The sequence below is a fragment of the Theobroma cacao genome, chromosome 9 (genome assembly GCF_053813885.1).
Source record: "Theobroma cacao isolate CCN51 chromosome 9, ASM5381388v1, whole genome shotgun sequence".
In the NCBI taxonomy this organism is placed as follows: domain Eukaryota; kingdom Viridiplantae; phylum Streptophyta; class Magnoliopsida; order Malvales; family Malvaceae; genus Theobroma; species Theobroma cacao.
Genome location: NC_142647.1, coordinates 49,103,049 through 49,116,863, shown reverse-complemented (window position 1 = coordinate 49,116,863; position 13,815 = coordinate 49,103,049). Strand labels below are relative to the sequence as shown.

At 36.3% G+C, this 13,815-nt stretch overlaps 2 protein-coding genes and 1 long non-coding RNA gene across 6 annotated transcripts; 2 read left to right on the top strand and 1 right to left on the bottom strand.

Annotated features, from left to right (window-relative positions):
* Positions 1–2,947: 2,947 nt before the first annotated feature.
* On the top strand, positions 2,948–8,963 carry LOC18590847 (Leucine-rich repeat protein kinase family protein). 3 transcript variants are annotated; one of them, XM_088810240.1, is made up of 4 exons: positions 2,948–4,580; positions 5,406–6,971; positions 7,627–8,220; positions 8,619–8,963. In XM_088810240.1, exons 1-3 carry the CDS (start codon positions 3,677–3,679, stop codon positions 8,214–8,216), a joined length of 3,060 nt encoding a protein of 1,019 aa, XP_088666366.1. In that variant the 5' UTR covers positions 2,948–3,676; the 3' UTR covers positions 8,217–8,220; positions 8,619–8,963. The 3 variants fall into 3 exon arrangements, with proteins under 3 accessions (XP_088666366.1, XP_088666365.1, XP_017982778.2); XM_088810239.1 differs by having other exon boundaries at positions 8,565–8,963; XM_018127289.2 differs by lacking the exon at positions 8,619–8,963 and having other exon boundaries at positions 2,949–4,580; positions 7,627–8,490.
* On the bottom strand, positions 7,439–9,089 carry LOC148761062 (uncharacterized). The gene is made up of 2 exons (XR_016028574.1): positions 8,953–9,089; positions 7,439–8,150 (listed from the first exon to the last, which is right to left on the bottom strand). It is a non-coding gene; the product is annotated as an uncharacterized LOC148761062 (long non-coding RNA).
* A 1,749-nt stretch (positions 9,090–10,838) lies between these two features.
* On the top strand, positions 10,839–13,510 carry LOC18590846 (NDR1/HIN1-like protein 13). Of its 2 annotated transcripts, none has more exons than XM_018128482.2 (3): positions 10,839–11,040; positions 11,144–11,245; positions 12,559–13,510. In XM_018128482.2, the coding sequence occupies exon 3, from the start codon at positions 12,582–12,584 to the stop codon at positions 13,362–13,364; it is 783 nt and encodes a 260-aa protein (XP_017983971.1). In that variant the 5' UTR covers positions 10,839–11,040; positions 11,144–11,245; positions 12,559–12,581; the 3' UTR covers positions 13,365–13,510. The 2 variants fall into 2 exon arrangements, with proteins under 2 accessions (XP_017983971.1, XP_007016677.1); XM_007016615.3 differs by having other exon boundaries at positions 11,140–11,245.
* Positions 13,511–13,815: the final 305 nt, after the last annotated feature.

Genomic DNA, 13,815 nt, shown 5'->3' with positions numbered 1-13,815 from the left:
GAAATGTTAAAGTAAAAAATTTGGGTATGCCATGAGTGTGCAAAGAAGGTGAACTCACTTGCCCTTTTTGGGACATTTGTATCTACAAAACCATTTATTTAATCCTTTAGAACCTTTTTCCCAAATTTGTTTTATAAAGAAAACCCATTCTTCTAGTCTCCCAAAACTTTTCTGTAGACTGTATATTTTCAATGCCTAGTGTTTACAAAATCATGTGTCTTTGCCTATTTATTTGGTACAAATTAATGACCAATTCTTTTTGGCTATGATAAGCTTTTTTTTTTAATAGATCTTAAACAATACAAAGTGTAAAAAAAACTTTGACTTACCAAATTTCTTATCAATTAAGTAAAAGAATAATTTTGGACTCATTCGTATAGTCGCTGCACATTCTAATAGGTTAATTTTTTAAAAAGAAAGTAATGGTCTTATGTGATAAGACTTAATTCAGTCCCGATTTCGATGACGATTAATTGAATAGAATAGGTAAATTGACCTGACCTGCAATAAAGGCCTTGCAAATTCGATGAGAGAGAATGTTAAAAAGTTTCACATTAGATAAATAAGTGAAAGATTATGAGCTTATAAACGTAGACGCTACACATCCAATTAAATTAATTTTTAAAGGAGAAGATAATAGTCTCATGATAAGCTAAACTTATAAGTTAAATAAGAAATATTTTTTAGTTTGAAAACTAAGGAACAAATATTTTCTATACCGACTAAAACCTAGTAGATTCCCATCAAAGATATAAGATATTAGAAGAAAATATTATAACTCGAACTTAAAATTTAATCTAAAACTCTCCTTAATTTAAACAACATGAACTAAAGGAAAGTGTTAAAACTCATCAAGGGGACATGATTTCTGCTCGTCACTTTGTCGTGAAGTACAGCTTATGGCATCCAATGGAAAACATACCCTCCCTCTGAGGGTATCATGACTCATTTGATAACAAATTTTCACTTGGGATTCCATTTTTTCCCCGGCATTAAGCAGGCTGCTTGAAGGTTTTTTTTTTTATATATATATATATTTCATTAAAGGGTGTCATTGTCTATGAGAGTAACTCCAATTGAATGCTACAATACAACTTGGGGCAAAAGCCAAAAATAATTGTTGGGTCATGACTCTTCCTATAATTGGCCCTCCTAGAGACTTTATTTCAACTAGTAAAGGCACAAGTTCTTAATAAATCATGCAAAAAAGTCAAAATTAATTAAATTACTTTAAGATAACATTTTCGGATTTTCGATTTTCTTGTTTAAAAGAGTCGGATATGAATCTCTTTTTCTCGAATAAAATTAAAAATCTTGGGCTATGCTTTCTTGAGACAGAATTTACCTATTCTCTAACAAACAAGAGAAGTGCCAAAAGGACAAGACCAACTTGACAAGAAGAAAGAGCAAAGACAGTGTTAAGAGTTTGTTTGTCTTATTACATGACATTTTTTTGATGTTGCATAGCTTGGCTTTGGGTTCCTTTTGATTCTTTTGCCTGACCCATCTTTTTGAAGCCTGAAAAATTAATTGATTAAAATTTTTGTATGATTTGGGTTTTAGGTTTAGATTTTGGGCCTGAAAAATTTCTGCTTACTACTTAAATTTCTTTTACTAATTTGGGTATTTGATAGAGTTCAATGGGTTTTTAGGGCAAATTAGGTGGCTGTGGCCTGTGGGACACAGCATATTTCCTCATTATGGGCTAGAATTTCCTAGCCCATACCAATAATGACTCTCATTCCATGCTATTTATTGGCATCATATTTATTTAATAGTTTACATTCAATGTGTCATAAATATATAGGCAGTCACTTAATCACGGAATGTTACTTCATAAATATGTAAAGAATTCTCGATTTTTAAATTTATTTATTAAGGAGATGGTAACATTTGACTCACTATATTATATATTGATAATATATCGAATATAAATATTTTATATAATCAAATTTTCACCTCTAATAATTCCACAAGAAAAAAAATAATGTTAAGATATTTCCTTTTATTATAAGTGCTACTATTAGCCTAAACTTGAGGTATCCTAACAATATTTAATATAAGCAAAATCCTTTTGAAAAATTTAGTCTAAATTGCATGGTTTGGCATGCCCCAAGTGACTGTCTTGACATTTTACTTAGTATATTTCTTGATTGATTGGTAAGTTTCTTGGGGACTTGTTGGAATTTCATGATCTTAAATCAGTTTTTTACTCCCCATATATATATATGTATATGTAATTTTAGCATTCTTAGAAAGAATCCCATTTATAGTGTAATTAAAATTAATTTAATGCATAAAATCAGAAATAATATGAAATTATTGACTCATTAATAATGGGATCAAAAAGAAATGCCAGATATAAAATTTTCTACTTCTGGGTTCATGGAAAATGATGCAAAGAAAAATATACTGAAAATGTTGTGCACAAAATTAGTTATAGCTGTTTGAATTTCATGCCATTCAATTCAACCAAAGGTTCAAGTGCACAACACCTAAAAGCTAGAGTTCTTGCCATTTACTTTGCTTAGATGGAGAACCCAACAAATGGAAGGAGCCCTTTGTTGGCCCCATTTCCACATAGTTTCTGTCCAATTATGAACACTGTTTTGGAACTAGTCCAATGATGAACAATGAAAAATAATGAGAGTGAAAGACTTTAGACTTGGATGAAATCATACTCCTTAAACTAAATTCAAGCATTAAAACCAACAAATTTATGAGTAAAGATTTCAGATGAAACCTAGTAATACAATATTTTCACTTGCAATAAAAACAAAAGCATTACTGTCTTGGGAATAGTCCCATGTTACTCAAGTTGTAAACAAAAGTCTGAAAGGTCAAAGGAAACAACAAGGGCACCAACTCAACCAACTACAAGACTTCATTGCATGTTACTATGTTTTTATGCTTTAACAGCTATTTTCAACACCCAAAAACAAATCAGGATGTTCTGTTCTTCTTCTTTAAATGTGCCTGCAATTTATTTGCACATTAAAAAAAACACCACCTAACACTCTGATCCACACTTTCTCACCTCCCTTTTACTCAATCACTGCCCCCCTCCAGTGTTAATTGGTTTCTCTCTCTGTCTCTGGTGTTTCATTGCATCTTTGACCTTATCTTTCCTTAATAAAACATCCCATCTCACAAAATTTAAACACTTTGTTGTACTTTGATGCTACTTCCCAAGCCAAAAAAAGGTTGAAGATTCTCACTTTTAGCTACCTTTTTTTCCGGCTTGTTTCTTCTTTACTTGTTGCTAAGCATTATCTTCTCACTTCTCAGCTCCTTGGTGTGGAAAATGTAGAGTCTTTTTCATGATATTTTCTGGTGCATTTGAGCTTGTTTCACTTGATTTGGTTTCCATTTATCTCAGTGGACATGGGTTTTGAAGTTCATTAGCTGCTTAGATTAGTTTAAAGGAAGCATCTTTCACTTCCTCTTTGAATGTGCTTTTGTAAGTAGACCATTGCTTGACAAAAATTATTGGAATTCTCTCCTACTGTTAATTCAAGATGCAAACTTTGGATGCTGTATTCATGTATATTCTTCTACGTCATTCAAGCGTTGCAATTTGCTGTAGAAGTTCTTTATAGTTGAGCTTGAGTTCTTGTTGATCCCATTCTGATATATTCACTGAGATTTGTGGGGGTTGGGGACTTTCATTGAAGGAATGCAGAGAGTCAATTTAGTATTTTTATTGTTTTTGGTAGTAACTGCATTAGGACAATCTGATTTTGAAGCTCTTTTAGAGCTCAAGAAAGGCATTGAGGAAGACCCTTCCGGGAAAGTCCTTGCTTCATGGGACTCTAAGTCCTTGGCATCAGATGGGTGTCCCAAAAATTGGTTTGGAGTCATCTGTACTGGCGGTCATGTGACTTCAATCACTCTAAATGACTTGGGTTTGGTTGGAAACTTCAGTTTCCCTGTCATTGTTGGTCTAAAAATGCTTCAGAATTTATCTATTTCAAGTAACCAGTGGACAGGGACCATTTCAAACATTGGCTCTATTCTGTCTCTTGAGTTTTTGGACCTCTCAAGCAATGCCTTTCACGGGGCTATACCATCCGGCATTGTCAACTTAAAAAATTTAGTACTTCTGAATCTTTCTTTAAATCATTTTGAAGGCACATTTCCCTCTGGTTTTAGCAATCTTAAGAGGTTGAAATATTTAGACTTGCGGTCTAATGGCTTTTCAGGGGATATTATGAATCTTCTGTCCCAATTGGAAAGTGTGGTGCATGTGGACCTGAGCAGTAATCAGTTATCTGGTTCACTGGACTTGGGACTTGGAAGCTCCAGTTTTGTTTCTTCGATTCAGTATTTAAATATAAGTCACAATTTGTTGGTCGGAGAGCTCTTTGCACATGATGGAATGCCATATTTTGACAGTTTAGAAGTTTTTGATGCTGGTAATAATCAGTTAGTGGGAACTATACCTTCCTTCAATTTTATTGTCTCTTTGAGGATTCTTCGGCTTGGAAACAACCAGTTGTCAGGATCACTACCAGAAGCTCTTTTGCAAGAAAGCTCAATGATCTTGTCAGAGCTGGATCTTAGCCTTAACCAACTTGAAGGTATTCCTCTTTAAACAGCTTACTATAACTTCTATGTCATGTTAATTTGCTTTCTCTTTTTTCATAACGTCAGTGAGCAATCGTGTCTGTCAATGTACATTGTGCCACTCATTCCTAGGCTGCATTATATATAAATCTGACTCTGCCTTGTTAACTATAGTTATGTGGTTTTGGTCATGCATTGGCAATGGAATCCACCAAAACATTACATTATGTGTACTGTATTCGTAGCATTGGCACTTTCGAGTTTTGACAATATAAGCTGCTCCCTGTTCTTCCAGATTTTGGAAAGTAATCTTGTATTCTCCATTTCTTTAACAAAATGGGACAGGAAAAGAAGTTTGCATGGATTACGGGACGGAGGATCAAACTAGCATGTTATCCATGTGAAATGAGAGGAAATTATGTATATGTTCTTAAAAAATAAGAAATTAGAATAAATGTTTGAATACATTAGTAATTAGTATCTCACCTTAACCTTCCATGTAGTTACGATATGTTCAAAGTTTAAAGTTCGGAGCTTATAACCATATATTTTCTAATTGTTTATATAATGCCAAGCAGTGTGATTACTTTTTACAGTCTTTCCCTAGTGTAATACCTTGGTGTGAAATCCTCCTATATTCATTTACAAGTATGGTAGATTCAGTCACTAGGTCCTCTCTGTCTGTTTCGAATGTGCACTTGAAAGTCAATTGTTCAAGGTTTCATATGTCAATTAAAAGCTATGATTTTCAGATTGTGGAAGACCATAGTGTCCTACTATATTTTCAAACTCTTGTTTATAATTTTTTTTTCATCATAAACTTTCTACATCCATGGCAGGACCAGTGGGAAGTATAACCTCAGCAACTCTAAAGAAGCTCAACATATCGTCAAACAAACTCTCAGGCTCCTTGCCTGTTAAGATAGGGCACTGTGCCATTCTAGACCTCAGTAGTAACATGCTTTCAGGAGACTTGTCCAGAATCCAGGGTTGGGGAAATTATGTGGAAATTATTGAATTGAGTTCAAACTCACTGACTGGGACCTTGCCAAACCAAACTTCTCAATTTTTAAGGCTGACTACATTCAAGGTATCAGACAACTCATTACAGGGTGCTCTTCCAGCAGTTTTAGGTACATACCCAGAATTAAAAGTGATTGATCTGAGCCGCAACCATCTTACCGGGGCCCTCCTGCCAAGCTTCTTCACGTCAACAAAATTGACTGATCTCAACCTCTCAGGCAATAACTTTACGGGGTCAATACCTCTTCAGAAAATACAAAATATACCTTCCGTAAGTTCTGCTGAAAATTTGAGCCTGGTGACTCTTGATCTGTCATTTAACTCACTAAGTGGCCACTTGCCCCAGGAAATTGCTAAGTTCCATAACTTGGAGTTTCTGAACCTATCCAATAACAAATTTGAAGGCAGCATTCCAGATAGCCTTCCTGATAAACTGAAAGGATTCAATGTGTCTTTTAATAATTTCTCTGGTGCTATACCTGACAACTTGAGGAGGTTTCCTGATTCAGCATTCCATCCAGGAAACTCTTTCTTGAGGTTTGGTTCTTTTCCATTGTCACCAAAAGGTTCTTCCAACCTAAATTTGAATGAGCGTAGTTCTCAGATGAAACCTGTTACCAGAATTGCCTTAATTATAGGCTTGGTTGGTGGTGCTGCCATAATAGCTCTTGTGTGTGTAATGATATATTATAGGACCAACTGGCAGGAAACTAGGAGTGACCATTTGAAAAGAAATGTGGGAAAAGAAACTGTGCAAGGGGAGTATTCCCTTCCTCATACATCAGCACCTTACAAAAGTAAGGATTCATCATCATCCTCATTTAGTTTTCGTCAAGAGCTTTTGTCGTCATCAAAAAAGGATTCTGTATATGATCATGGTAACCGTTCATCAGTTTTAAATGACCCTAAATATTTTGGTCACCCTGAGTCCATGAGAAGAGATGAAGAATTGGCTTCACCCATGTCTATCTTGTCATCTTCAAATGCATCTCCATCAAAAAGCCAATTTCAATTTGAGAGTCCTGGTGCATTAAAGGTTCGTTCTCCTGATAAACTAGCTGGGGATCTGCATCTCTTTGATGGCTCTCTAGCACTTACTGCAGAAGAACTTTCACGTGCTCCAGCTGAAGTTATGGGAAGGAGTTGCCATGGGACATTATACAAAGCTACACTTGACTCTGGTAATATATTGGCTATCAAATGGTTAAAGGAAGGGATAGCGAAAAGTAAAAAGGAATTTGCAAGGGAAGTCAAGAAACTAGGGTACATCAAGCACCCAAATTTAGTTTCTCTTCAGGGTTATTATTGGGGTCCTAAGGAGCACGAGAAGCTGATCGTATCAAATTACATAAATGCACAATGTTTGGCCTTCTATCTTCAAGGTAAGATTTTGTTCCATGTGTGATTATAGGTTTTGGTCATTTGTGGTTGTTGGGTTGCATAGTAGAAATCACTGCACTTTTAAATTTTTGAGATTTGCGGGGAAGGGTAATCAAAGGCCAATATGTTGCCCCATAATCCAGTATGATAAGTTGAAGATTGCCTGGATGTCAAATTTTCTGGATCTGGATTAACCACCATCTGCATTTTGCATAGTTTCTACACAACTAAACAAAGAAACTGCCTTTATGATTATGAGTTATGAACCGGGGAGTTCGAAATCTAAATTTGTTATAGAATTACACTCGTGACTCTAATGCTGGATTAATATGTGAGATTATACACAATTATGAGGAAAACTCCTAAAATATGTGCTAGATATTTGATTACATTATAGATATGAGATTTTCACTTGAACTGAAGCACTGTCTTTTTCCTACATTTCGGTCAGTTAATCCAGTAGATGGAATTGCTTGCAAGAACACCATTAATCTCAAACTCTTTCCACTTTTCTCATAGAAAATTGTTTTTAACAGTGAGCTTTTATTTGATGAAGGCAAAAGTGAAACCTCCTGTTCTAATCTTTGTCTCAAAATGCGGGTGCGTATCTACTGTGTTTGGGTTCCTCTGCTTTAATGATTTTTATTTCTTCTGCAGAGACAGAGCCAAGAAAATTGCCACCCTTGTCTCTGGATGAACGGCTTAGGGTTGCTATTGATGTGGCCCGATGTCTGAACTACCTTCATAATGAGAGAGCAATACCCCATGGCAACCTCAAGTCGACAAACATTTTATTAGAATCTCCTAATATGACAGCACGCCTCACTGATTACAGTCTCCATCGGATACTGACATCAGCTGGCACAGCTGAACAAGTTCTGAATGCAGGTGCTCTTGGCTATCGGCCTCCTGAGTTTGCCAGCTCCAGTAAACCATGCCCTTCTTTAAAAAGTGATGTCTATGCCTTTGGGGTCATATTGATGGAGCTCCTGACTGGTAAAAGTTCGGGGGAGATAGTTTCGGGGAGCACAGGTGTGGTTGATCTAACTGACTGGGTGAGGTATTTAGCAGCAGAAAACCGTGCTGGCGAGTGCTTTGATCCGATGATTTCGGAAAGGGATAATGTGGAGCACACACATAGAACTCTGGATGCCATGCTACAGGTGGCTCTGAGATGCATCCTGCCAGCACAAGAGAGACCCGACATGAAATCAGTTTATGAAGATCTGTCAGTGTTAGTGTTGTAGTAAGGTAAACAAAAGGGGTTCTAACTGTGTAGTTCTTTTAACACTAACCCCCATTTATTGGTTCTTTACTTTTCATAAGTTGGGCTTCCATGTCACAAATTGTTTTCTCCAGCTGTTAAGTTCTAACACTGGTTCAAAATTGGTAATGTAAATATCAATTGGATAGGGTTTGTATGAAAGTAAGGGAAGGAATAAAGTTCAATTGGGTGGGTTATACCATTCCTTTTTAACCCTTATCTAGAAATGTAATCTTAGGTTCAGTTTGATTGACTCATCTTATGGTCTTTCCATTTCCATCTTTATCTTTCCTGATGAAGTCATGTTGGATTAATGTTAAACATTTCACAGGAACAACATGCATCCATGTTTGATACTTGAAATTGGATTATGAACAATTGGCAGGACAGGGTTTATCTGGAATCTGCATGGGGGTGGAAATTTAACAACCAAATGCAGAAAAAGTCTTGCAAAAACTCAGAAATCTCTCTGAAGAACTGCAAATCTTACTTGTGATGTTCCTCCATTATGTAAAACAAAAAAAAATGGGGTTAAAGCTTTCTCTTTTATCTTTAAAAAGAATGGCTTTAGGGCATTGATCGCAGATCATTAGGTGCTGGACAAAGCTACTTCACAACATCAAGACGTAGCATTATCACTTTATCAGGTACTCCCTATTTGCAATTCAGGAATGAATAAACAGTGTGCAGGGCACCTGATTAACTTAAGAAATTACTACCTGTTTTGGCATCTGATCAGTGGGATGTTTCTTCGTTTACTTGGGGTTGAGCTAATTTCACTTACCTGCAAAGAAACATGTGGCCATGTAAACTTTACACTTTCAAAATTTCAAAGGCAAGAGCATAGAATTCTTGGGGACAGCTGCCTTTCTACCCTCGCTTTTTTAACTTCCTAACCAGATTTATTGGGTCAAAAATGGTAGCTTCAATTCGGTTTCTCTGGCAGCCATTGGATTTCTTTGAAGGGTTTAGCAGGGACTAGATAGGCTCGATGAAGAACATGGTTTCACCACTTCGAGTCAATTATCTTGTTTCTAAAAAACTAATTGATAGATACTTGTATAAACATAAATGTTTTTTTTTTTTATTCAACGTGAAATTTTATAACAATCTCTCTTATCTAAATCTGCAACATGCTCGTTACTCTTATCTACTCCGAAGCTTCAAGCTAACAGTTTTGAAAATGTTTGGGTGCTTTTCACTTTTTCATAAAGGGGTACTTCACCTGTAATTTGGCCATTGTTCAAGTCAATGAAGCTGTCCAAACTATTACACTAATAGTTCTATTGGTATGCTTTCTTCTCCAAGCATCAGCAGCACCTAACCATTTATAAAATTCTTCAACTGCCCCATAATTTAATTTCACAAAACGGCATTTCAATTTGACAAAAACCAAGCTTTGAAATCTTCTCAACTTCCCTTACGAAACCGACACTATTATTCATCCCCAATAATAATACTCTTTCGATTTCATTTTCTTTAACCATCTTTCCTTGTCACGAACACAATTTAAAAGTCAATTACTAAAAAATGGTTAGCCTGCCTGAATGCTTGGCTATAACATCATAACCAAAGCAATAGCAGCAATTGAAGGATGTCCTAATGTCTATCCCATGATGAATTCAACAGATCAAACCCAAAAAAGAATTTTAAAAAATAAAAAATTGTAGATATGTCCCATGTTTCTTTTGTTGCCAACAAAGTGATTGTCGTTTTTATAATTTGATATTGTGCTCCTCATGTCGTTTTCGCCATTAAAATAGAACACATTTTGTCTATTAATTTGTAAGAAGATTTTAATATGTGTGTAAAGGTGCCTAGGAATCATGAGGTGGTGGCCGTGGGCTAAAAGGCCGAAGTTCGCAAGGGGCGGCGTGGGAACGCGACTCTTAGAAGTTAGAAATAAAGAAACGTGTGGTCCTTTGTAGGGGCAAGTCCCATGCCAATAACTCCTAATTATAACATCGGTTGTTTGTTTGAAATTCGATTAGGTATATAAGTGTTGATAATAACATTTTTAATTTATAACATATTTTTTAAAATAAAATTGTGAAATATAATAAATTAAAACGAATAGTATTTTATAAATTGATGTGAAACATAATATTAATTATCAATATCACGATAAATTTTCCTTTTTATAATATGATGCTTAATATTTTATAATATTTTATAAAAACAAATAAACAATGAAGAAAACAATAAGAAACCAATAATCTTAATCCTTACCGGGTAGACATCATAATCAAGCAAAGGAGAATTTTGTCACTAAAAGACAACCGAAGATGGTCATTATCCGCCATTAAAGGGGGCCCATGCCAACTGGTCCACAGTAACACACACATTCGGTTTTCCCACACGGAAAACAAAAGAAAAAAGGCTAACAGGTATAACAAGGGGAAGATGTGTATGACACAAATGAAAGAACAAAGAAGAAAACACGCACACAGGTGAGGTGAGGTGAGGTCAGGTCAGGGCAGGTTCTTGACTCTTTCGCTTCCTTAAAAGGCTCTTTAATAGTTCTCTTTTGTTGACATCAATGTCTGAACTGTACTCCATATTTTACTTATTCCTTACCTTCCATTTTTCCATTCTTTATATTTATGTGGCAAAACCCTTTGCTTTAGTCATTCTTTTGTTCACAACTCTTCAGACTCATTCCCCCTTCCTCCTGTCTATCTAGTCTCCAGACAGCTACAGCCAGCATTGAGGAAGAAGAAAGGAAAAGAAGATTGTTTTGATTTCTCTTTGGTCCCTGAAGAACCCTATCTTGGTTTTCTGAGAATTTGCTAGTTTCAGCTTTTCAGGTATGTTCTTCCAATGTTGTACAGCTTTCCTTTTCTTGCTTTAGACATTCTATATCTGAACTCTTCATACTAATTCCCCCTTCCTCTGTCTATCTCCAGACAGGCCACAGCCAGCATTGAAAAAGAAGATTGTTTTGATTTCTCTTGGATTCTTGAAGAAACCCCATCTTGGTTTTCTCACAGTTTGCTAGTTTCAGCTTTTCAGGTATGTAAATCTCCCAATGTTCTAGCTTTTCTTGTTCATTCTCTCAAACTCTGGTTTTCTAGCTTTTCTTCTTGATTCTCTCAAACTCTGGTTTTCTGGCTTTTCTTGTTTCTTTCATCCTCCCTTTGCTTTTCTCTGCCCCCTCCATGAATCATAGAGTGTAACTAGCTGAATTCTGACAGATCAATGTACATCAACTTTCGATTAATAAAAAAAAGTTTCAGGAATTGATTAAGGTTTGTAATGTAAACGTGCAACCCATTACTTTCTTATTATTGATGTTGCAATTATCATAAAATCTTGATGATTCTGAATAATTATTATAATCAGGGGACATGGATCTTGTTTTCCATGAGTGATGCAATATAAACTTTATTCATTAATATCCCAAATTCCTTCCTGCCTTGCATGCTCACCATATGGGCCTAGTCCTTGCATTCCCTTTACTACTCTAATGACTTACCTAAATTAATAACAGAAGAAGAAGTAGTAATAAGTAGTAATAGTTATTAACCACATTTTGATTTCTTGTTTTTTTTTTTAACGATTTATCTTTTGGCTTGTAATATACGATGGGATCATGATTTTCATTTCACATCAATTGTAATGTAATTACGTCAACTATCACTTGACCAAATCATCTGATATATGGATAAACATTGATTTTTTGTTAAAATTAAAGACTCTATAGTAAATACCAAATAATAAAATACCTATTTAGACATGGAAATTTCTTAATAATTAAGCCAAATTCCAATGTATAGGCAGCCATGACCTTAAGCAACCCATAGCTAAAACATAGGCTTTGCTGTCACTTACCAATTACCATGTCTACCATACTTTTTTTTCTTTTGGTTTTTTTTCTCTTAATTTTCCACTAGTTATGCTTCTTCTTTTATTATTTTTCTACTCATTAAATACCATAAATAAAAAATATTCTAATTAGAGTGCAATAATTTCTGACTTTGATTTTCCTTTTTAGAGAATAAATATTTTGCTAAATCCTTTGACTTAGCGTGCGGAATTTTTATGCAATCACGTCTTGATGTATAGCCAATTAGTCACATAATTAAGGCAAGTAAATCCCTAAATTTTCGTCCGCAATAGGTGCCACATCAGATGGGTCCCCCAGCCTGCGCATAGGAATGACATGGCAATTTATAGTTGGTTGCTCATGTCTTTTATTTGAAATTCCTAGTTTGCCCCCAAACCGCGTAAACCACACCTGTTTAAATATACTATCGAAGCACTGGCTCATACTCGGACAATTTTAAGTTTAACAGCCGCTTTCTTGCTTTTCTTTCTTGTTGCAGTGAGTCACCGAGTTACCAGCATAATGGCCGAGCAAGTCCACCCGGGCGACTCACCAAACGTTACCAACGAACAATCGGCTCCGAAACTAGCACCTCCATCGCCTGAAAAACCAGTTCCACAACCAGGCACTTACGTCATCCAGATCCCCAAGGACCAAATCTACCGCGTTCCTCCGCCGGAGAACGCCCGTCGCTACGCGCATCTCTCGAAACGTAAGGCTAGCGGGGGCACCTGTCGCAGCTGCTGTTGCTGCTTGTTGACCGTCATCCTCGTTCTCCTCCTCTCCGCTGCCATTGCCGCCGCAGTGGTGTACTTCGTTTTCAAGCCAGAGTCTCCAAATTATTCCGTCGAGAGCGTGGCGATCAAGGGACTCAACCTGACGTCAGCGTCACCGCTCTCTCCGGAATTCGACGTCACCGTCCGAGCACACAACCCCAACGACAAAATCGGTATTTACTACGAGAAAGGCAGCTCCGTCAAAGTTTACTACGAAGACGTCAACCTCTGTAACGGCGCGTTGCCCGCCTTCTACCAGCCGACGAACAACGTAACGGTGTTCCAAACGGCTTTGAAGGGCTCCGGAATCGAACTAACAAACACCGCGCTTAGGGCGCTTTCTGATGCGCAAAACAAAGGAACGGTGCCGTTCACGTTGAAGCTGAGAGCTCCAGTTAAGATTAAAGTGGGGTCCATTAAGACGTGGAAGATCACCGCTAAGGTGACGTGTAAGATAACGGTGGACAATTTAACGGCGACTTCTAAGATTGTGTCGAAGGATTGTGATTACGGAGTAGATCTTTGGTAGTGATTGGAATACAGTTGGTACAGTTGGAGTGTTTGGTCACGGGAATAGTACTTCATGGATATTGTAATATTTTTTGGGGAGGAACAACTTTTTTTGTGATTATTATATCCTAGTTGTGGTATACATTGATAGAGATTTTCAGTTAACATTGCATGAATATTATATGATATGGTTTATTTAATTTTTTTTAATCTGACCTAAACATGAACACAGCTAATCATATGATTTAAATTTTGAAGACTGTAATGTTTCCAAATAATTCAAGAATTGATTAAATTTTGAAGAGTATAATATCTTGGAATAAATCAAGGATTGGAAATCATCTGTTTGGTTTACTATTTATATATGTGGTTGTTGCTTGAGCGTAAGTCTTGGGCAATTTGCTAGTGATGGTTGCACATTGCAAGAAATGTAGGAAAAGTAGACCCATGTTTGGGAGAATCATTCCAAG

Excerpts from the sequence above, each read along its gene's own strand:
- LOC18590847 (XM_088810240.1), top strand. The coding sequence starts at position 3,677 with ATGCAGAGAGTCAATTTAGTATTTTTATTGTTTTTGGTAGTAACTGCA. Across the intron at positions 4,581-5,405 it reads TAGCCTTAACCAACTTGAAG|GACCAGTGGGAAGTATAACC; the intron begins GTATTCCTCTTT and ends CATCCATGGCAG. Across the intron at positions 6,972-7,626 it reads TTTGGCCTTCTATCTTCAAG|AGACAGAGCCAAGAAAATTG; the intron begins GTAAGATTTTGT and ends TTTCTTCTGCAG.
- LOC18590846 (XM_018128482.2), top strand. The coding sequence starts at position 12,582 with ATGGCCGAGCAAGTCCACCCGGGCGACTCACCAAACGTTACCAACGAA.